This window comes from Lepidochelys kempii, chromosome 15, assembly GCF_965140265.1.
Source record: "Lepidochelys kempii isolate rLepKem1 chromosome 15, rLepKem1.hap2, whole genome shotgun sequence".
Lineage (NCBI taxonomy): Eukaryota > Metazoa > Chordata > Testudines > Cheloniidae > Lepidochelys > Lepidochelys kempii.
The window spans coordinates 14,678,412-14,701,914 of NC_133270.1; the positions used below are offsets into that span (position 1 = coordinate 14,678,412).

Here is a 23,503-nt window from a genome sequence, read left to right on the forward strand (position 1 = left end):
GTCCTCCCAAAGATACCTCAATAACATCCAGATCTTCCTCTAGCAACCCTGAACATGAATGGCCCTGCTTAAGATGTAGCTCCTGACAGTTTGACTGCTACTTCTAGTTACTACATACTGGTAAGCCTTGATTAGGTAGTGAAGTGAGCAAAGCCTGGGCTCTGATTGACCATACTCATTCACAAAGAGAAAGAACAGAGGTAATTTCCTGGGAATTGGGGAGGGGAAGTTTATTGCACTTTTAAACCCATTCTACCCTTGGATTAAAACAGGGAGGGCAAAATACAGCTCACAGACTTAAAACAGAGCCTGAATTTATCCTTGTATTACAAATGAGGACAGTCAGTCAAGGCTACAGATCCCAGAATGCTCTGTTCCATCCTGACCAACATCATAATCTGAAAAATGAGGCAGATGCAATATGATCCATTTTGTACAACTTGCTGGGCCCTCGTGAACCTGGCAAATTGCCAGTGTGGCCCTCATTGACTAGCATGGGCTACTTGGTTAGACTCATGGGAATGTTATCCTTTCACTTACTGTGTTAGGAAGAAATAAGCTAGTATGTACTAAAGTGCTTGTCTCAGCTGGCACTGGCTGCTCATATCTACTCACGATCACATATTACAAGCAAAATTGTTTTCAGTTATATTTGACCTACATTGAGGCTAACTTTCCTGCTCTGTATTATAAAAATATGAGAGTGCATAGATGCTTTTAATCTCCTTATTTTAGGGAAAAGATATTTTGAACATCACTATGGACACGTTCCTGAAGATCTGACTCCAATTTGTCAGTCTGCTCACACATTTCACAGTCCATCTGTTTTATTTTGATGATAGCTGTGCAAAGCACCAGAGAAATTCACTTCAGAGACACGCCTGTAGCTGATATTTATTTTGATACTTCTGGCGAGTTTCAACATTTTCCATCTTTCACTATATCCCAACATTGCCTTTAATTGCTTCTTGTCAGCAAATTTTCAAAGTTATCCCTCTTGGCTGTTCTCTCCCAGCTCCTTCATTATTTGACAACACTCCAGTCATGATATACTGCAGAAAGAGATATCAAAATGGGAAAGCAGTTGATGAAATTCAGAATAAAACAAAGTCAGGTAGGGCTATGATAGTACATGGCCAATGGCTAACTGAATAGTTTAAAAATCATCACAGAAAGAGGGTAAGAATATATCTCAAGAATGAATCTTTTCTCTGCGAAGACATCTCATTTTATATACAGCCCCAACAAAAGTACTCAACAATTTCACAAAGCTTCTCAAGTTTCAGTTAAAATCTTTGAACTGTTCAAATTCTATTATATGAAAGAGAACCACAAAAGGTCAAAAAACAACAAAAATATGTTCTCACAAGAACTGTCTCCACAGTACTGACACCCACCAAGCCTGGGATAGAAAAAAGTTTCCTTAGAAATTATTGAAGATGCTCCAAGATACCAACACACACAGGTCCTGAGTGACTCAGCAACTATGTAACCATGTGTCTGACTAAGGATGCGAATAACCCCATTGACTTGTATTGTACTATCCACATGGTGAAAGTTAGGCACATGCCTTGCTGAATTAGGGTGACAGGTTGCTGCCTCCTTCATCTCTGTTAAAAGGGCATAGTCCAGAACAGAGCATTATTCCATCTTAACCAGAGTGGGCTTTGTTATTGCCTGGTAGAAGCCTCAGGTTTCAGCTGAAACCATGTGCTACATATGGGGAGGGGTTATGCTCACCTCCCTTGGACACACACGGGAAACCTTCAGGCTCCTGAGAGCTTGCCAACATAAACCCAGCACTGGAGCACACTAGCTGGAGTGGGAAATGTACAGTCTAGATGCAGATCAGTAAAACAAACATTTTTTTAAAATAGTTTATTTAGCTTATGGAGATTGTTGAAAGGAAATGCCTCTCCAGAAATTCTAACCTAGAAATGCTAGGAAAGCCAGTGTAGCCAGAGTTTCTAAGCATCTGTGAATCATCTTCATTTCCTTTGCTTTCAGCTTGTGATGAAAGCACCACTACAGTATTGGTCTGCCTCAAAAGAACAGCTCGGCAGCGATTGTGGCTGAAGAACTTCCCCCGCCCCCCAGACACCACAACCCAACCACCAACTGTTCAATGAGCTAAAACAGCACAGGGCTCATTGAGAAGGGATCAATCCAACCAATAACAGATCAGCATCTAGCATGGACAGCTTTCTAGCTAGCTAACTATGGCCCCCATCACAATAGCATCCAAGCACCTCCTGATCATAGGTTAATTTAACTACCCCTGTGAAATAGGGGAATATTACAACCCCCATTTTACAGAAAGGGAATTAAAGCACAGGATTTGTCCAAGGTTACACAAAGAAACTGACAGAACCAGGATCTGAACCCCATGTCTCCTGAATTCCAGCCCACTACCTGGGCTGAGAAGAATTTGGACTCAAGGGAGGGGCAAAGGGAAGAGAGGTCTACTTATCAACAATCAGCAGAACCCCTTTCTTTTCCACTGGGGTAAGGTGGTTAGGTCCAATGAAGGGAAGGAGATAAATACTGGGATGGAGGAATAGGGAATAAACTGGGGGGAAAGTTAAGGGTCCCAGTGCAGAGACACGGGGAAGGGAAAGTGGGGTATAGGGACAGGGTTAAGTTAGAGGAGGAGAATACAGAATTAAAATGACCATAGAAAGGGATTAAAACCAATGAGTAAATAGATTGGTATTGGTGAAACAAAAACAAAATACATAAACATTAATCCATCTCTGTTTTACCTAAACACATCTGATAACAAGTCTGGGTACAGCTTTATATAAATAAAGGCAAATGATAAACATTTTTAAATGAGAGTTTCAAAACATCTCATGCAACATCCTCTCTTTCACCCACTGCTGCGTGCATGCATGTTGTTTGTTTAGATTATAAACTCTTAAGGGCAATGTCCAGCACATTCTAGGGACAATGGACATTTGGTTACGTTATTTATAAATTCCAACCCCTCTCCAAATCCCTTCCTTGCCACAATGAAGGAAAAAGAAACCCAAAGTATCTCTGTCAAGGTTCCTTCCCCACTCTGAACTCGAGGGTACAGATGTGGGGACCAGCATGAAAACCTCCTAAGCTTACTTTTACCAGCTTAGGTTAAACCTTCCCCAAGGTACAAACTATTTTACCCTTTGCCCTTGGACTTCCACTGTCACCACCAAACATTTATCTGGGTTTATTTTTATTAGGAAAGCGTCGTTTGGAAACGTCTTTCCCCCCAAAATCCTCCCAACCCTTGCACCCCACTTCCTGGGGAAGGTTTGGTAAAAATCCTCACCAATTTGCATAGGTGACCACAGACCCAAACCCTTGGATCTTAGAACAATGAAAAAAGCATTCAATTCTTGAAAAGAAACATTTTAATAGAAGAAACAGTAAAAAGCATCACCTCTGTAAAATCAGGATGGTAAATACCTTACTGGGTAATTAGATTCAAAACATAGAGAATCCCTCTAGGCAAAACCTTAAGTTACAAAAAAGACACACAGACAGGAATAGTCATTCTATTCAGCACAGCTATTTTCTCAGCCATTTAAAGAAATCATAATCTAACGCATATCTAGCTAGATTACTTACTAAATTCTAAGATTCCATTCCTGTTCTGTCCCCGGCAAAAGCATCACACCGACAGACACAGACCCTTTGTTTTTCTTCCTCCTCCCAGCTTTTGAAAGTATCTTGTCTCCTCATTGGTCATTTTGGTCAGGCGCCAGCGAGGTTACCTTTAGCTTCTTAACCCTTTACAGATGAAAGGATTTTTCCTCTGGCCAGGAGGGATTTTAAAGGTGATTACCCTTCCCTTTATATTTATGACAGTCTCAGTAGCACATATCACATCTCTGTTGCCCCAGTTGCTGTGAAAAACAGAAGGATGGTCAGGCGCACTGACAAGACCAACCAAACACTGTTGGAGGCAGAATGTAACCTGCTTATATAGAGTGCTGGGCTCATCTTTGGATAGAACTGATTTTCCATAAACAGAAAAATCATATTTACAAATAAACTAAATTAAAAAAGCTATACAAACCAAGAAAAACAGAATTAGGATGTCAATGAGGTCAGTTCTCCCACAAGGCATCAATGCACAGCAATGGGAATCTGTTTGCTAGGGACGTCCACTTGGTCTATAGTGTAGTCACAGCCTGATTGTTTTCCAGCTAGGCTCTTTATAGCTGGTGCAGAGCTACCAAGTTATTGTATTTAGACAACCCCTGCCCCTAACGAGACATCTAGACAGCCTCCTAGTAATAGTTTGGGAGCCATCTTATTTTGGGGTCAACTGTACCTTTCTTTCAGCCCCAGGATTCTATAAATCTTTTGTTCCCCTGGGGAAAAGGCACACTGAAGGAAATGAAAAATGGGAGAATTCCCTCCTTCCTGGAGGTTTGTGTGGTGGAAGGGGGGAGAAAGGGGTTGTGGAGGATGATGAGAAAGAAGAAGGAGCAGCAGGGAGGAAAAGAGACAGACAGCAGAGGTTAGGGTATCTGTTTCTTCCAAAAGGACAATCATTCCATTTTTTTGCCTACATAACTGCATGAGCATCTCTCCTTCACCTCCCTTTCCCTTTCTCACTTCCAAGAAAGCCAAGGATTCAGTTGTGGTCAAGGAAACCCTTTAAGAGAGCATAAAAGGGAGAAAATACCTGGCTAGCCATAAAGAAAATACCCTCGTATCTTCACATGAAGCCAGATAGATTTCTTCCACAATTGCTAGAATTAAGTTTGCACATAAGTATAGTGAGCTGAGACCCAGAAGAGACTAGAGTACACAGTGTTTCTAACTTCTCTCCAACATCCCTGCTGCACTCCTGAGGATTTGTCTGCCCCATTTACTAGGTGGGAGGAGAGGGGCTCTCACCTCCTACTTGTAGAAGATCCATGCTGAGGGATACAAGTGGCAGCTAGAATTGTAGTAGATACTTCAATTCTAAGCACCATTCTGATTCCTCTAAGAACTAGCTCCTCATTTCTACTGAGAATTTCTTGCAATAAGACCTTCAAAGGCTCTTTCCTGTGGCACTAACTGGCACTGAGGTATTTAAATCCTTATCATACAGAGATTTCCAAACACCACATTACTCTCCCCAAACACAAGTACTATCACCACCATGGTTACAGGCACCTTGGAAAATACTGGTATGACCAGACTGGGGACCATGCCCTAAACTACATTCCTGCTGGTTTAAAGCTTGCAGCACACTGCATAATTTGATTGCCTTATTCCCTAAGCGTTGTCCCTTACACAGAATGTAGCCAACCTGTGATATTCACTGCTAGAGTCAAATACTGTGGCAGGATTTTGATGTTTTGAAATAAAGTCTACATTTTATTACCAACAATTAAAGCTATGCTTGTTAATTGAGGGCATGCCAAACCCCAAGATTCAGGGTCTAAAGTGACCACCACAGGATCAGGCAGAAATTCAACTCTTTCACCCCACTCTCAAAAACATCTGCTACCAGTCACAGCAATCGCAATAGGCCCATGCATTGGAAATCCTAGTTTTCCTATATAGTATTAAGGGTTGTCGTTCAGCAGCAAATGACTGGTGAAGTTACATGATTTGCTAAAGCATCTCCTTCCAGATTTGTAGCTCCTAAGAATGACACCACACTATAGCAACTTTTGGGAGTGGACAGGATGTTATTTATAATGGAAATATCCTCAGTTAAAGAATATCCTTTTACTGGAAAAAATCCAATTATTATACTTTGATGGTTTCCAGCATCTGGTAACGATACTTTCACCCTGGAAAGAAAATGCAACAAGTCTTCATGTACAATAAGCACCTTTATTGAGCATCTCACCATTCAATATAGATTCCATTTGACATCTTAAATTGCTGAATTATAATCCAGTTTAAATCCTTCATTAAAGAAAGACAAACTTCAATTTTGCTTGTATAAAAAAAAGTATTAAATCTGTGTGGTGTATGTTACTATTTAAAAAAAGCCAGTTCTGTAGTCAAATCATCACTACCTATAATGCTGATGTCACACAAATTTCAAAGCCAAAACCATTCTCTTTCCTATGGACGTATCTATGTAAAAGGAACGACAAAAGTCAGTTTGTTCTGAAGGCTGAACGGCTGGAAAAAGTATTTTCTATTTCTTAGTTTTACATAAGGTGAACATTCACAAAAGCTATTAAACAGCAAAATATTTTACATTTCAATCATGTAAAAAACTGAAATTTTAGACAAACAAGCTAAATTTTCAGAGTACTGTTTGCATACAATCTAAATACAGTAGCCTCAATACAGTCAAAGAGTTTCTTCTAGACATTCTGTATGCACACACAAAGTCGTAGGCCATGATCCTGCATGGAGTACCATGCAGAGCCCTGTGCCCGGGCAAAGCCCCAGTGATTTCAGTCAGACTCAGCCTGTGCAGTTCCCAGTGCAAGAACTGGGCCTTAGAGCCTACATCTTGGCTGCCCTAGGTTATTTAGTGCAGTTTTGGTTCAATGCTCAAGAACAGTTTTATATGTACAATTTATTACAAACCAATAGCCAGATTTAATTTTTTAAAAGAGGGTTGTTTATTGTCAAATCTGTGCTCAGGAAGAAAAAAATTCTGAATTGTAATACCCCTAATCTCATTTAAAGAAATAAATCTTCCTATGAGGGAGCCTGTCTTACTTTATAAAGATGCCTGCATAGAAGTTTTTGCAACCTTATTTAGATATTTAACACTAACTGCCACTCAAGCCAATAAACGTTGCCTAGTCTACAGTATCACCAGTGATGTTCTGCTGTAAAGAAAGGGAGCTACCCTGCTAACAGGCACACTTAAGCAGAATAGTTGGTTGAGCTGGCACTCAAGGGTAAGCTTGCAGAATCATTTTTAAAAAGCTTAAGCCAACACGAGAGGATAAGTTTCTCAATGGTACCCGACAGAAAGATGAAATGGTATTTTAGACAGGATCTAAAAGACTAGTTACAAAAATTAAGCCTTCAGCAGCATGGGAAGGCAGAAATTTCTAGGAAAGAAAAAAAAAAAGTCAGCTTTTCAGTTATTTCCTCTTTTTGCAAAATAGTTTTTAGTCAGCAAGAGTTTCATCACTGTATTACAAAACACAGCATTGCTCTCTTCCCATTGTGAACATTTTATGTTTTTTAGCAGCAGACAGAGTAAAGCATTTTCTATGAAAGCTAGGAAAGGAGTTCGGCTTGCAGCAGATTTTAGTTTATGCTTAAACACAACTGTCATCGCCACAAAAGAGCCCCGAATGTGGAAAGCAATCCTTTAAAACAGGACCACAGAAGTTAGTAGAGCAGGAAGCCCGTAAACAATGAGGAAATAGCAGATGTCACCGACTGGCAAGGGTGAACGGGGTTGAGTAAAGAGATGAGAAATTAGGCCTTTGTAGAACTCCCACGTAATTCTGAGTTCTGATTTGAAATGTGTAATGATCAAAATGTTTTAAAAGCCAAAGTAGATTTCTTATAGCAAAGATCTCCCCTAAGGACACAAGCAGCTTTTAGTAAGGCTGATAAAACTACATTATTAAAAAAAGTCTGGTCTGTTTTGTGAAATAAATTCTTCTATTTCTTCTTAAACTAAATTATGTCAGAAAGGCACCCCTGTTAAACTAACAAATCTACTGCCATCACTGTTCATATCCAAGCCCCATCTTCCTCTTGTTTTTCAATATACATGAACACATAGCTGGATCTTCTAGCTACATTTCTTCTCCATTAGCTACAACTCAATGGAGAAAACTATTCAGCCTGCACACTGATTACCAAGGTCTTACTTTAGGAAAAGTCTAGTTGTGGGGTAAGCATATACACGTGAAGGCAGATTTCAAATAAGTTAATCGTGTTACTAACTGGTAGTGGAATTTTCCACAATTTTTAAACTTGGGATAGGATACAGACACACAGCTTGGACCCAGAAAAGAAATATGCCTCTGTCAATCAGCACTGTGTTCTGGAAGTTCCTATAGCAAGAAAACAAAGCACTTCCCCCCTCCAACTGCTATTTTTTCTGACGAGTACTTAAATAAGCCATCAAAGGTAGGTAGGACAAACGTTTCAATCTTCCTTCCCCTCACATGCTTTCAGCTTTTTACAAGTTCAAGATATGTTACTTTCTAAATAAATGCCTTAACATTAAAATGAGACAGCTAATCACTCACGAATACTCTGGCAATGGGGAAAAAGCGCTAGTAATGGTATGTATACACAAGGGCACAAGATGTGTAGGTAGTAACAGGCTTTTTCAAACTTTCAGGTGGGAGACAACAAGAAAATTAAAAGGTAATGAAGATCTATAGCAGAATACTCTCATAATTGGCACCTGTGTGTTTCTTGCTGGTGGCAGCCACTTTCTTTGCAAAGTGACATTTGTGACACCAGCAGGGCAGCATGCAACATACACTAGTTTTCAAATGGTTTCACATCAGAGAAATGTAATTGCCAGGAGCACTGGAGGAGTTATTTTCCAGTAACATTGCCCCCAACAGCAAGGAAGTTCAGATGGTTTAATGCTTTACTTTCCTACACAGACTGTACAGAACAAGAGGGTTGAAAATTCTCTAAGTCCTTTATGCGCCAAGGGGAGTATGTTCACACCAAGTCAGAAGATGGGATTTTTAAGTGTTTGAACAAGTCTTTTTTTAAAAAAGGGAAAAATGTGTGAATTTAGCGATTATGAAAGGTGCTGAATCAACAGACCTAGACACCAAAGTTTTCCATTTATCAGCACACCACGCAGCATAGGCAGCTGTATGCAATGCAAGCTTCTCCACAGTGCTCATCGATGTGCCAGGACAATCTGGAGGGACCAGCTGCAGTGACCAGGGTTTTAATTTGCTGGTCTCTCTGCTGGAACTGCCAACTAGGTTCTTACTGTCAAATGTGGTGGTAAATTTTGCGATATGGATACTTGTCCAGTAAGATCTGAATCGTTATTAATCGGCTCGTTTTAGAGACGTCACCAATCAGGCAGATAGGTGGTGACCGTTTGGTTGTTACCTTCCCACAGCTGTTGAATTAAAATAAATTTTGTTTAACAGTGTTATTTACAAAGACATAAGGGGGGAAAAAAACAAAACAAAAAACTAGTAGGTGGATTCCAGTTTGGATTTGGAAAACTGGAAATAATTAAAACATTTGTCATCTGTACGAACTAAAAATTAAAAAGCCAGAAAGCTGGAGAGCATGTAGGTATACGTGCAAGTTTAATTTCTCAACAGTGGTGTTGTGGGTGGAAGAAATAGTCATCACATAAGACTATGCCATGAACTCCCCCACTCCACCTTTCCTATTTGAAAAAATTAAAATTTTTAAAATTGAAATACTAGTCCAAATCTCCATTTTTAGGAGAGATGCTGCTGTTCAAATAGCCACCTACTCAGTCGGCTGGCAAAAAGCAGCACATAAAAGGACAACCACTACCATCAGTGGAGGATTTTTGAGCGTGCAGCATCTCTTCCCCCCTAGGCAGAAGGGGACCAACACAGTTTTAGTACCAGCATCATTGCATGTCACATTTGACAGCTATTCCAGTTGTTTGGAAACCTCTGAGATTCCCTAGGAGCGAACACAGAAATGCTAGGGGATAGCATTCAGCTGGTAATCTGTATGTTTACATATAGCTATTTTTAAATTCTTAAACAATTCCTTGCAAAACAGGTGCAAAATTTAGTTATTTTCTTTGCCACAGTTCTAAGGATAAGGGCATTGAAACATGTAGACTGAAAATTCCTATATGCACATGGCACATAATATAAATGAGCAGGAATCCAGAGTGAAGGATTGCAACCACATGCAGAAAGATGTGCTATCCAATGTACACATATGTATATATTAAGAAGTGTTTTAAGATCCTATGTTGCACTCAAGATTCTGCAATTTTAATGAAGCTAAGCCACTGACAAAGTAAGAAATGGATATTGTCCAAGATTTACAACAAAAAAACAAAGGAAACCCCCAGCAAGATAAACATCCAGGAAGATCTTACACTGAAGGAAAGAATTTCTGAGAAGACTTTACAGTTGTCGGACTTTTCTTTCAGTGCTTGTAATATTGACATCCAGTTTGTCTACTTTTCCGGTTAGCCGGTCAAGAATGTCATCCTGCTCATCAATTTCTGTCTGCAGACCCAGAGCCAGGTTTTTCAGACGGCCAAGCCCAGAAGTCATGTCATCTGCCAATGGAGAGAGAGGGAGTATGAAGGTTCAAAACAGCAGGAATTACAAGATATAGGTGCCATTTAAATGGGTGCTGTCAAAATTCCTCCCATTTCCCCCAAAACCTTAAATTAAACCAAGTGTCAGTGAAAGCTGCTTAACGATCCCCCTACAATATTTGCAATACAAATGTTATAACACTGGCAGTGCATTAGTACCAGAAAAGTGACTAATCAGTTTTCGTTGCTCAAAGTGAGTACATTGCAAACAAAAAGACACAATAAATGGTGAAAACTAAATTTGATCTTGATAAACTAAGGTATTTGTCGGGTCTAAAATATATTTAGACATGTTAACTTTCTCCCTTTACTTTAAGGATGGATATATATTTTTTCTTGCCTCTGTACATTTGACACCCTAACATGAGCAGTCTCTCAACACAGTTTGTTCTTTAAACTGATATTTATTATCAAGAAAGATCAAAATACACAGGCGTAAAAATGGTTAATTCTATAAAGCTCCAATCCTTGCAATACACCCCCTTTCTGTACACGGATTTTTAGAGCATTTCCTTCCATAAGGTACAAGTTTGTTTAATGTGGATGAACAGGTTTACTTGTTCCTATATCCTAGAATGTGTTCTTTGAAGTAGTTAGCTGCAGAAAAGAAGTTTACTGCACAATTGGCTGGCAATGTTTTGGAAACGAACAAGTTCAGAATGGAGTGGGAGTAGAACAGTTGTTATATCTATCGTAACAGTTATGGCTCAGCATCCTGATTCTTCATGTATTTGTTTTCTTCCATATCACTCTTTCCAGGTCAGACAGAGCAGACAAGAGGCATACAGAGGCATTTTATATAGAATAAAACAGATTACGATTGTACTTTCTTCAGAAGTACTAACATATGCAGAAAGAGGAAAAAATCCACACCTTAAGGATTTAATTCCTTCCAATTTTTTCCATTTTCTTCAGAACTTTAAGCTCATTAAAATAAAGTTTTAAGCATTTGTTTACGAAGGCTTCAGAATCCAAACTGATGCACTACTGACATTCACATAAACCAAACATACTATGCAAAATAAATGGTACATTCTACATTACAGGAGACTATGCTATTCATATTTTTGATATTTAAATGCTAAAATGGGTATTTCCTTACTGGTATTATCATCAGTAATACCCAGCTAATGTGCTTTTTCAGCATAGCTGGATGATCCTGCTTGACCCTGTTCCATCCATTTGAAAAGATGTTGCATAGGAATGTCTGCACAGCAACTGGTTAAACATGCAGCAGATATTATTTTGATGTAGTCAAAGGCAAGATATTTAAATTACGCAAAGTGGCAATTGGTATCAGGTTAAAAAGTTTTGGGATAACTGTGGTGTGGTTTTCTTTAAAAAATAAATTGTTCAGCAGTTCAGTAACCAAAACATCTTTGAATAATTGTTTTTGTCTCAGTGGAGTCCAATATTGAAACAAAAGCCATAGGAGCACAGAGAAAAGAAAATACTGAGACCCAGCAGGGATACCCCATTGCAGATGTTAGTTTCCATACAGATTTATATTATTGCAATAATCTTAGCCAGTTTCAATCTATAGCTGGTTTTACATTAAAAGCATTTTTAACTCAGATCTATTACTAAACTGTGTCTTCTGTCCTACAACAGTCCGCCATCTGGTTAAAATCCATTTTGGACAAGAAGTGGACTACTAAATTCATGGTATGTGTGAAACATGATGGGACTTAATCATGAAGACTGGCCTAAAGCATGTAGCAGATCTACCAGGCGGAAGCTTTTGAAACAGAAACTGCATACACAGAGGAGCTTTTATAACCAAAGGTCTGTGTATGAACTAAACGCAAAGTTTTAAGGACACAGCTAGTTGGGAACAGACTGCTCTGAATTCTCTCAGGCTATAAATAGCAAGATATGGAAATCATGTTAAGTCACATAGCTTCAATTTCTAACTCACCTAAGTTGCTGTCAATTTTCTGGTGGTAAGCTCGGAGATGTTGATTCTTTGGATAAACATCGGGTTGGACAGAAGATTCTGAATTGGTTCCACTGAAATCGTAGTCTGTTAACAACGTAAGACATTTTTAGTCCTCATAAACAAACGAATGATTCAGAACTATTGAGAATTGCTCTAGCTAACTGACAGCTGACTTTCTGTCATCTGACTCTTGTAAAGTTACCTACTACAGGACAGGCCCAACAAAGAAAATAACAGAACGCCACTAGCCATCACCTTCAGCCCCCAACTAAAACCTCTCCAACGCATCATCAAGGATCTACAACCTATCCCGAAAGACGACCCATCACTCTCACAGATCTTGGGAGACAGACCAGTCCTTGCTTACAGAAAGCCCCCCAACCTGAAGCAAATACTCACCAACAACCACACACCACACAACAAAAACACTAACCCAGGAACCTGTCCTTGTAACAAAGCCCATTGCCAACTGTGTCCACATGTCTATTCAGAGGACACCATCATAGGGCCTAATCACATCAGCCACACTATCAGAGACTCGTTCACCTGCACATCTACCAATGTGATATATGCCATCATGTGCCAGTAATGCCCCTCTGCCATGTACATTGGTCAAACTGGACAGTCTCTACGTAAAAGAAAAAATGGACACAAATCAGACGTCAAGAATTATAACATTCAAAAACCAGTCGGAGAACACTTCAATCTCTTTGGTCACTCGATTACAGACCTAAAAATGGCAATTCTTCAACAAAAGAACTTCAAAAACAGACGCCAACGAGAGACTGCTGAATTGGAATTAATTTGCAAACTGGACACAATTAACTTAGGCTTGAATAAAGACTGGGAGTGGAGGTGTCATTACACAAAGTAAAACTATTTCCCCATGTTTATTCCCCTTCCCCCCCCGCCCCTCACTCGTTCTTGTCAACTGCTGGAAATGGCCCAGCTTGATTATCACTACAAAAGGCTGCTTCCCCCCCCGCAGCCGGTAATAGCTCACCTTACCTGGTTTCAGAGTAGCAGCCGTGTTAGTTTGTATTCGCAAAAAGAAAAGGAGTACTTGTGGCACCTTAGAGACTAACAAATTTATCTGAGTATAAGCTTTTGTGAGCTACAGCTCACTTCATCGGATGCCTTACCTGATCACTCTCGTTAAAGTGTGTATGGTAACACCCATTGTTTCATGTTCTCTGTGTATTTATAATTTCCCCACTCTTTTCTACTGCATGCATCCGATGAAGTGACCTGTTGCTCACGAAAGCTTATGCTCAAATAAATTTGTTAGTCTCTAAGGTGCCACAAGTCCTCCTTTTTTAAAGTCATGTGTGTTGCTTTCTGTAGTTCTGCTACTTAGCTGGGAAAAAAACTGGGCCAAAGCCACGAAAGCCAAACAGTGCCCCTTATGGGCAAGTCATAAGGAAGCTCTTGTGCCTTCTAGTGGTCAGCTTCCATATGTTGCCTGTAGAGATCTATTTAGACCTTTTAACACAAGAAATTTCAAATTTTGTGTTTCTTTTCAATTAATTGAAAAGCTTCTAGCCTTCTTGTTGTAAATTAATGGTTTGCTCTCTAATCTGTCGGCAGACAAACAATACAGAGCCAGAAGTATCATTTTTGCACCCTATGTGACAGGGTAAATGCGAAGTGGTGAAATTAACCATTTAAGTGCCAAACACCAAGCTCACACAATTATACTCAATTGTTACATTTTCAGCATGCATTAGATTAGTAAGGTACAGTGTTGCTTTATTTATAGATCTATTTCAAAGACAACAGTATTTTCTAACCCTCACAAATATAAATGAAGACTAGTTATAAAATGGGCCCTTATTTAAAGCAGGCTATGGCCATTCAGCACCAACCAACATTAGCTGAAGTTTGCTTAATACAAAAGCTAGGGAAAGAACAAAAGCCTACATGCTATTTTGTATGAATAAGACATGTCTCCTGGACCAGGGTTAGCTACATCTATATTGATAAGGGAGTCAGCCATGTTTGAAAGCAGTAGAAACACATGGTTCAAATGTGCTCCTTCTGAACCATTTTTAATCATTTGACATACACAGGATATGGCTATACTTGAAAACATTAGGTAGGTTCTTGTACACTGCTTAGGTTGCAACTGCATGAGGAAGGAAAGGTGCTGAATCTTGCAAGCCTCTTTATTGTTAGTGTCTATATGTGATGATACTCTTTCCAGGAAGGCTAAACAGACACAGCTCTAAGCTATGTAAAGTACACCCAAAGTGACGGGCAACATCAAATAAATTAACAAACCAGAATTATGCAGCTTCCTTAAATTTGGATGACTCTCCTGGTACCTTGATTCCTGTTCTTTACTAAAGACCATGGCTTCTTTTAATCTGGTGAGAGAGAAAAAAAATAGAGAAAATATTCTTGGTGCCCATTGGTTGAATTCTGTAACGACTGAATAGGATTAGGCTCCAAATTCCTTTAAGGATAGCGAATTGCTTCTTACTTAGAACCAGTTCCCCTTCTCTTGACATTCATTTTTAATCTTACAGGGCTCAATCATGCTCCCACTGAAGTCACCAGCAAAATTCTTATAAACTTCTGTGGGAACAGAATCAAGCCCCCAGTCTTTACCAGTAGAGGCACTCGCCAAGACATATAGCCAAATACCGTACAGTAACCTGCCCTCTCCCCTGAAACAACAATACACATACACTGTTGCCGTGTTATTCACACATTGCTGCACTGAAGGTGAATGTCACATGGTTCTGCTCTAAGAAGTCAGTTTGCTTAACTTTTGTTTGTTTTTATTCAGAGTTGTTAGTAAATTGGAAAGAGAAAGAGTATAAGACCACAGGATAAATAGGAGGGAGTTTTTCAGTATGCTTGATTATGGCAGGGGTCCAGCTCTGGATTTCCTAATTTTTTTTTTTAAAGCTGGTACACAAATTTACAAGGATGTACAGCTACAAACCTCTACACAGTTCTCATTAAACTATCTAGATAATATGAAATTATTCTTACGACAAGTACCAAAGAAAGAAAAATTTTAGCAAAAGCATCAGAGAAGAAAATAGTCCCCATCTTGCAAGTTTACAACATACAATTGAAAGAACCTGCTTTCCCATTACAAGTCACTGAAAAATTGGAACATTTCAGAATAAAAGTTATTCAATTTTAGACCAGTCATATTTAATGTAGTTTCTTACCATCCTGTGATACTGATTTTCTCTCGAGATCACGAAAAACACTTAGCTCACATTCAGCGCTTTTGTCTTCAAATGCTTTGAATATTCAACGTCCTTATTACCCCATGAAATATAGCTGCACATACCAGTACAAACTCACAGCAATATAATTTCCACGACTAAGGCTTAAAAACATTCTTCCAAATTTTGAAATCAAGTTAGAAAATTAAAGATTTAGCTGCCTTTAACATATAACCAACTAGTTATTTTGCAAATATTTTTTGCAATATTTGACTGATTGACCATTTAAGTATCAAAAGACTTTTCATGTTGAGTGGGCAGAAACGCATGCTGGTTTGATCAAAATTCCAGAGGCTTATATTTATTAGTATAGAGTACTGAAATATGTGCTAGGGGATCACAATACAGATGAAATACTTGGTCCTTGACCTGAGGAGCTTACAAACTAAAGCCTCAACGCTGCAGTCTGGTCTGTGCTGACTCTAGTGGTTATGCAGACTCAAGAGCAGAATTGGGGTTCAATATCAGACACAGCACAACAGAGTAGAAGTCAGTAAGATGACCATTACTCAGGCTAGTACACAGCATGGAATAAAGGAGAATGGAGGTTATGTTATTTAAACTAAAACGTGTTGGCTATTTCTAAATTGTGTAAGTAGAAGATTTTAAGAAGGGATCGGAATAGAGAAGGGGATAGTGGCCTTGCAGACCATCTCAAGAAAGCTATTCCAGCCATAGGGGTGGCATGATGGAGTAGTGTTCTTTTTGTCTACATCCTGCAGTGCATGGGATCAGTTTGCAAGACTTCTCTGCTAAGAGGCAGGTCTCCCTGCCAACCATAGATGACTCGTGCCTCCCCATACTGGGGGAGCAGTGGGGGCACAACTGAAAGAGGAGGACACATGACCACCCCACATGTCTCCTCTGCCCAGTGCCCCCCCCCCCACCGCATGTTACATATGGGGCTGCTGGGGGCAGGTGCAGTGGGAGAATAGAGCCCTTCTCCCTCCTCTGCAAGCCAATCTAGGGCAATGGCAATTGTGAAAAAGGATTAATAAAACCCGACATGCCCCACCTATGCGTCGCCTCTGCTGCCAACTCCAACTGACCACTACCACTATTAAAATTCTCTTTCTACTCACCTGCTGTTTCCTTGGTACTCAGGGACTCCATTCTGCTCAGGCTTGGTCTCTGGAGGTTTCGATTTGAAGTAGTTTACAAAACCACCGAAGACACTCTTAATGCTGTTTATGTGTCTTTGACTAATCTTTAAATCCTGGTCCATTTTATCCACCATTCGTTCAGTGCGCTTTAGTGCCTCACCCTGACGTACAAGTTCCTAAAGGGAAATTAACAGAAAAATGGAAGTTAGTCAAGTCAAGGGATAGACTGTGATGTCAATGGTTTTAACATTTAGGAATAAGATTTCAAAAGCTGCATTTCCTCTTTTCAGTCTGTAGTGGGCTGTGTTTTATGGATAATTATATAGAATTGCTATACGACTCCTTAGCATAAGAAAGATCCTCTTTGTTTATCGTACATGCATTTGAAATGTCACAGCTTTAAGATATTGCTCTTACTCAGGAGATCCAGTTAGATGGAAACAGGAAGCCAGAATACTGAATCCTTCCAGAAATTTGAGTTAAGCCCTCCTTGCTTACATATGTCTAGACTACTGGACAAGTTATATTCACCCCTCTCCATGACATGCTACTTCCAATATTTTGAAACCTTATCTTTTTTCCTCTAATTTATATTATATATGTGGAAATTTTATATAAAATTTCAATTTCCTGGCCCATCAATAACTCTTAAACACCGCTTTTTGACTACTACTATATACCACAGATTTGCGAAGTACATGTAGATTTAACAAGTTTATTTGAGCATAAGCTTTCGTGAGCTACAGAAATAGCAGAGTAGCAGCCACCTTAGTCTGTATCTGCAAAAAGAAAAGGAGCACTTGTGGCACCTTAGAGACTAACAAATCTATTTGAGCATAAGCTTTCATGAGCTACAGCTCACTTCATCAGATGCATGCAGTAGAAAACACAGTGGGGAGATTTTATATACACAGAGAACATTAAACAATGGTGTTACCATACACACTGTAACAAGAGTGATCAGGTAAGGTGAGCTATTACCAGCAGGAGAGCAGAGGAAGGAAGGGGGACAGATGGACCTTTTTTAGTGATAATCAAGGTGGGCTATTTCCAGCAGTTGACAAGAGCGTGTGAGGAACAGTGGGGTGGGAGGAAATAAACATGGGGAAATAGTTTTACTTTGTGTAATGACACATCCACTCCCAGTCTCTATTCAAGCTTAAGTTAATTGTTTCCAGTTTGCAAATTAATTCCAATTCAGCAGTCTCTCCTTGATGTCTGTTTTTGAAGTTTTTTTGTTGAAGAATTGCCACTTTTAGGTCTGTAATTGAGTGACCAAAGAGATGGAAGTGTTCTCCGACTGGTTTTTGAATGTTATAATTCTTGACGTCTATTTCCCCATGTTTATTCCCCCTGCCACTGTTCCTCACACGCTCTTGTCAACTGCTGGAAATGGCCCACCTTGATCATCACTACAAAAGGTCCCCTCTGCCCCCTGCTGGTAATAGCTCACCTTACCTGATCACTCTTGTTACAGTGTGTATGGTAACACCCATTGTTTCATATTCTCTGTGTACATAAAATCTCCCCACTGTGTTTTCCACTACATGCATCCGATGAAGTGAGCTGTAGCTCATGAAAGCTTATGCTCAAATAAATTTGTTAGTCTGTAAGGTGCCACAAGTACTCCTTTTCTTTTTGCAGATACAGACTAACATAGTTGTTACTCTGAAACATGTAGATTTAAGAAGCTATTTTGTTCTCATTCTACCTGCAGAATTTTCATTAATGTCAATGGGAGATTTTCAAAAGAATCAAGGATAAATATAGTGTAAGTTTTCTTACATTTTAAACCCATTGTTCTCCAGGCTCTAACTTTCCTTTATGTATTTGTTATTTATTATTTTTTTATGCTAGTGCCTAGAGGCCTCAGCTCACCTTGAGGCCCACTGCACAAGGCACTATTTGAAGTCCCTGAAGAGTTTACAGTCTAAAAGAGACAGACAAAGGGTGGATGGAAAACAGAGGCACAAAAAGAAGTGACTTGGGCAAGGTCACACAGCAGATCACTGGCAGAGCCAAGAACAGAACAGAGCTCTCCTAGGTATCAGCCTAGTGTTATATCCATTAGACCATGCGCTGCCTCATACCACACTTAATTATGCATGCAGCAATTTCTAATGTGGAAGATGAAAGTGACAAACAGAAATGGTTCAGATTTGAACCACTGTACCTGCTAATACAAATGTTTGTAAATCTTTACCCTGCAGTTGTAAGCAGTAATCAAACCAGCACCTTGCTAAGCTCTCTGGCCCTCCACCCAAAGGGACTGCTTCTTACTGCTTCATGAAAATGGAGAAGCAGAATTAGTTTCACTTTCCTATTCCTTATTACAAGCTCAGTAGAAAAGTGGAAATAAGATTCCTTATTAATTTAATTTTGTATTCAGCATTAGATGCATGCAAACAAAAGTGACAAGAACTTGACAATTACATTTCAGGGTGGTGGCAATTGTGAAAAAGGATGATTAAAAGCTTTCAGGAAGAGGAGGAGAACCAATAAAAGAGAAAGCAAAAAATGCAGAGAGGGCAACAGGCATGCTTGAACAAAAAAGCGCCTCTTTCTCCCTGAGGTATTTCTAAGGCGTCTAGCCCTGTGGCACTAAAATCAATAACTGCCAACTCCAGCTCAAGGCAACTGTAGCCTTCATTAGCTCTACAGTTCTTAATAAGAAATGCCAACTTCCTGCCACCTATTGTGAACAAGATCTAGAAACTTGTTAGAGTCACCATTTTTATCAGGTCTTAACACCTTTATCTGCCCTTGCTAAGGTATGTTACATTTTACCATGGAAGTATAGAGATGAAAAGAGATTACCAATGCAGAATCAACACAAGTGAGGCAAGTAATGCTGTCAGAATTATTTCAGTTCCACATTTTCACTAACAAAGAGTATCATTCTCACATGAATAGTCTGCACTAGGTCATTCAGAAAGCATCCACTGATAGAAAAATGTTAGTGCTATTTTCTTATAAGAGTCTTTTCTGCATTAACTGATTCCTACAGCCTATAGTTTTAAAATTCTAAAGCACACAGGTATGCAGTTTAAGACATTGAAATATCAAAGATACACAGCCAGAATCCATCTGCTTGCAGTTGCATTAATGAAAAATAGAACTGCTGTCCATATTCTTTCCTAGATTTACTGAATTTTAGATAAGCAGTCTTGCAGTCTCTCTTTTTACTTTATGTTTCCCCACTCAAGCAACCAGTTCTGTGCCATTCAGATTCTACCATTAACACTAAATCAGGCCTACACTGCAAATTTCTTTTGGATTTTCAGGAACAGACCAAACTGTTTTGTGATAAGGGTTGGATTTTTCCTTCCACTATTAGAGAACATTTATTACCACTTCTCAAAGTGCGTATATTGAAGAGTTTACTATCTAAATCAAGTTACTCATGAAAGTTATTATAGACCATTATATGACTTGTGTCTATGCATTCCCTCAGAATTATATACGCAAACCAATTACTACCATTTGAGCAAACATCCTCCCTCAACAGATGATGCAGCCCAGAAGACCAAATTAGTGACTCTAGATACATTTGTAATAGGTCTCATCATCACCTATTCTGAAACATCCCCATCAGACTAAGGGAAATGATTAACAGAGATGAGCCTAAACACATTGGATAGTGTGCTATATTAATTGCAGGCCACAATTTAATAGGAAAAAGAAGGTCTATCAGACTTTACACAGTTAGAACAATCATTTTCATTTGTGGAGCAGAACAACAATTGTGGTAACAGAATACCTACACAGGCTTTGCTAATTTTTAATTGGCATTTTTATCAAAATACAGTTACACATCAGACTAATGTTATCAGAGTCTTAATCAGACCCTATAAAGGAAAGGTTTATTGCGAGAACTCAGATACGCTCTCCTCAAGACTTTAAAGCAGCCAAGGAAGCTGCAACTTGGATTTAAAAACAAACAAAAACAAATTAACTAACAGCTTCATTGCCAGTATCACCTCCCAGCCCCTGCAACAATGAACAGTTTCTACAGACTACCAAGATAAACTAATAGGAGTGTTTGATAAAAGACCTCTAAAAGTTTTCACTTTAAACCCCCTGAAATACAGTTTATAAAGCAGTTCACCATGACAGCATGCAAAATATCAGCAGGCACTTCTGGTTAAGGCTTTTTAGGGTATTGAACTAGATTTTTTTCCTGGTTTCAGGTGTTTTTGAAGTCTGTGTAGACAACTCAGACATTTAATAAGACCAGTAGGCCAATATGGACCTTTTTTATATGATTAGTTAAAAACTGAAGGCACTCAGCATGAAAATATTATCACAATCAAACTTGTCTCCTGATCATGCACTCATTTAGCCTCATGCTACTCTACTGAGGAAGGTTACACACAGGCTTAAATGTTTACAAGATCTGGGCCTTACCGATCTCTTTATGTTTAGTGTTAACATTGCTGAGTCAGTTTAATAATGTGACTAAATAAACCAAAAAGGCACTTTCGTAAAGTTTTGATTATATCTTGAAAAAAATCAATATTACTGTCATTAAGAACTTACCTCTGATGTGGCTACTCCAATTTGCTCAGATTCATAAATGAGGGAAAGAGATCTATTAGTGCTGTCCTCTGTGGCCTGAGCCCGCCTCAGAACTTCCTGCTGAAGATACCTCTGTTTATTTGTAGCCTCCCTATGTTGCCTGTCAGTAGGGTCATCAAAGATATCATTTCCATTGTTCCACTTGACTGGCTTCAAACCTTCATCATCATCATCATCATCATCAAAGGGATTATAGTTTTTTGTGTAAGATGACATAATGCCAGTGTGTGTTTTCTCCCTTTGCTATAGGGTGAGTGAAACTAGAGAAAAGTGAGGTTGGAGTCACACTGGCATTCCCAGGGCCTACAGCAATTGTTCAGAGGGATTGAACCTCAACAGAATGAAAAATCTTTACCTGTAAAGGAAACAGTTTTTATTTATCTTTAGAACACTGAGTTAAGAAAAATTGTTCACTAAGGTATAAAAATATAAGCTGTGATATGAACCACAGAAGATACATAAGGGAGAGAGGAGCAAATACATTTTTATATCTGGGTGGGAAACTGCATCTTGGTATTTCCGTTCTTTCCCCCCCTATAACAAACTCTGCATCTGGGACACAATGGATCTCTCCATTGCACGGTAAAACTCATCTGTGCAGGCAACTGCAAATTCTCAAGGGCTAGTTCAAGACTGTGGAACAGACTCCCACAGGATCTACAAGCCATCACAGATCGCACTACCTTCTGTTTCAAGCGTCACAGGTACTTATTTAACGTTGCTTTTGCTAATACTGACTCACAGCACAGCGTAGGTATCATTTATCAAACAAAACATTACACTGCACATTTAATTTTCCCCTGGGAAAGAGGATGAGAGAAAGAATGAGCCACACTTGACAAATATTAGTCACGTTGCTCAACGCATTACTACAGGGTGCTCGGATACTATGGTGAGGAGGCAGTATAGGAACCTGTAGGGAACAGACTCAACAAATCACTGTAGATTTAACTCTCCTTTGCGAGGAGGGGGAGGGCGGGGAAAGGAGTCAGCATTCCCCTTCGACAATCATTCAAGTAACTCCAGACACAAAGCTACTGCAGTTGCCCGGGCATCCACCCCTCGTTTTAATGGATACCACGAGACACCTAAAGCCCCCCCCCCCCCCGCCGCCCATATGGAGCCTCCTGCTCTCTAGCCCTTCTCCTCCCGGACCTGCCGCACGGCAGATGGGAGAGCCTTCTCCTCGGCAGCTTCCCGGTCGCGGCCCAGATCCCCCGCGCTGCGGCGCCGCGGGCCGCTCTCAGCCATGACGCCGCAGGGGGACACACTCCTCAGGCACGGGCCGCCCCCGGGGGGTGGGTGTATCCTCGCCCCGCGCTGCTCGGCACCGGGCCTGAGCGGGGGGGGTGGGGGGCTGAGCCCCGGACGGACGCGGCGGGGTCCCCCCGCCCCCGTCGCCCATCGGGGGAGCCCCACGCCCCTTCCGTCTCCGAGACGCCCCCACTCCTGCCGCTCCGCGGAGCCGGGACACCGGCCCTCGCAGGGGCCCTGGGACCCCCTGGCCTCGCTCCCGCGCTGAGGGGCCGGGGCCGGGGCCGGAGCCGCGCGCGCGCGCCAGCCCCCACTCACCAGCTGCCGCCCGCCAGCGACCCCGACGCCCGCCTGAGCGGTGCCAACACCCGCCGGGCTCCTCCACCCCGTGACGACTGGCTTAAACCATCGCTGCCCCTTGCGCAGGGGAAGCGGCTGGGAGAAACTATCATGACTCGCTGTTGAGGGGGGGTGTGTGTATGTGTATGTGACGGGGAAGCGGGCGGCTATGGAACCTTCAGGCCGGGGCTAGGATAATCCATTTCCAGCACTCGAGTGGGGGGTATAGTTTGAGAGTTGGGATAATCCATTGCCCGTGAGAGGATGGGAAACCAGCCCGGAAGTGAAGTCAACGTAGGCGCCGCCATATGTGTTACCTGATTGGAGCTCGGCGCTCCCGCGGGAAGTGGGGGATGCTCGCGAGAGGAGTGGTGAGGGAGTGGATAACATCGTAGGGTACGCCCCGCCCTACCCTGCGGCGCGCCCGCAACATGTCGGCCCCGGCGGCGGCGGCGGCTCCTGCCGCGTCTGCCGGGCGGGGAAGCGGCTCCGGCTCCTCGCGGGGCTTTTACTTCAACACGGTGCTGTCGCTGTCCCGCTCGCTGGCCGTGCAGAGACCCGCTCCCCTGGAGAAGGTAACGGGGTCGCCTTTGCGCCTCCCATCCCTCTGGGGGCGGCAGGTGTCCTGCCGGTGGGGCGCCAGGGCGTGTCCCGTATGTGAGCGGTACGTCATGTCTGTGGGGTAGCGTGTGCCCCGTGTGGGGGGCCCGTGTCCTGCGTGGAGCGCGCTGCGCGCCCTGTGGTAGGTGTTTCATGCCTGGGGGCGTCCTACGTGTGGGGGACGTGCGTCGTGTGAGGCAGCGGGTGTGTCATGCCT

The 23,503-nt window shown here is 41.1% G+C and overlaps 2 protein-coding genes across 10 annotated transcripts in view; one reads left to right on the forward strand and one right to left on the reverse strand.

The window, feature by feature from the left end:
• Positions 1-882: 882 nt before the first annotated feature.
• SNAP29 (synaptosome associated protein 29) lies at positions 883-23,384 on the reverse strand. 5 transcript variants are annotated; one of them, XR_012155020.1, is made up of 8 exons: positions 22,666-22,798; positions 21,055-21,448; positions 16,495-16,691; positions 14,448-14,533; positions 12,147-12,251; positions 10,001-10,186; positions 3,610-3,887; positions 883-1,052 (listed from the first exon to the last, which is right to left on the reverse strand). XR_012155020.1 is itself a non-coding variant. In XM_073312511.1 (7 exons), exons 2-6 carry the CDS (start codon positions 21,307-21,309, stop codon positions 10,029-10,031), a joined length of 801 nt encoding a protein of 266 aa, XP_073168612.1. In that variant the 5' UTR covers positions 21,310-21,448; positions 22,666-22,797; the 3' UTR covers positions 883-1,052; positions 10,001-10,028. The 5 variants fall into 5 exon arrangements, 4 of the variants coding, with proteins under 4 accessions (XP_073168612.1, XP_073168613.1, XP_073168611.1 ...); XM_073312511.1 differs by lacking the exon at positions 3,610-3,887 and having other exon boundaries at positions 22,666-22,797; XM_073312512.1 differs by lacking the exons at positions 883-1,052; positions 3,610-3,887; positions 22,666-22,798 and adding an exon at positions 23,004-23,384 and having other exon boundaries at positions 5,804-10,186.
• Positions 23,068-23,503, forward strand: part of PI4KA (phosphatidylinositol 4-kinase alpha) — a 101,178-nt gene continuing 100,742 nt past the window's right edge. For 2 of the 5 annotated variants that reach the window (XM_073312502.1, XM_073312503.1), the window contains exon 1: positions 23,070-23,261. In XM_073312502.1, coding sequence (XP_073168603.1) covers positions 23,118-23,261 — 144 coding nt within the window. In that variant the 5' untranslated portion in view covers positions 23,070-23,117. The other 3 variants (XM_073312507.1, XM_073312505.1, XM_073312506.1) reach the window with 3 other exon arrangements.

Excerpts from the sequence above, each read along its gene's own strand:
- SNAP29 (XM_073312511.1), bottom strand. The coding sequence starts at position 21,309 with ATGTCATCTTACACAAAAAACTATAATCCCTTTGATGATGATGATGAT. Across the intron at positions 16,692-21,054 it reads TTGGAGTAGCCACATCAGAG|GAACTTGTACGTCAGGGTGA; the intron begins GTAAGTTCTTAA and ends ATTTCCCTTTAG. Across the intron at positions 14,534-16,494 it reads GAGTACCAAGGAAACAGCAG|ATTAAAAGAAGCCATGGTCT; the intron begins GTGAGTAGAAAG and ends CTCTCTCACCAG.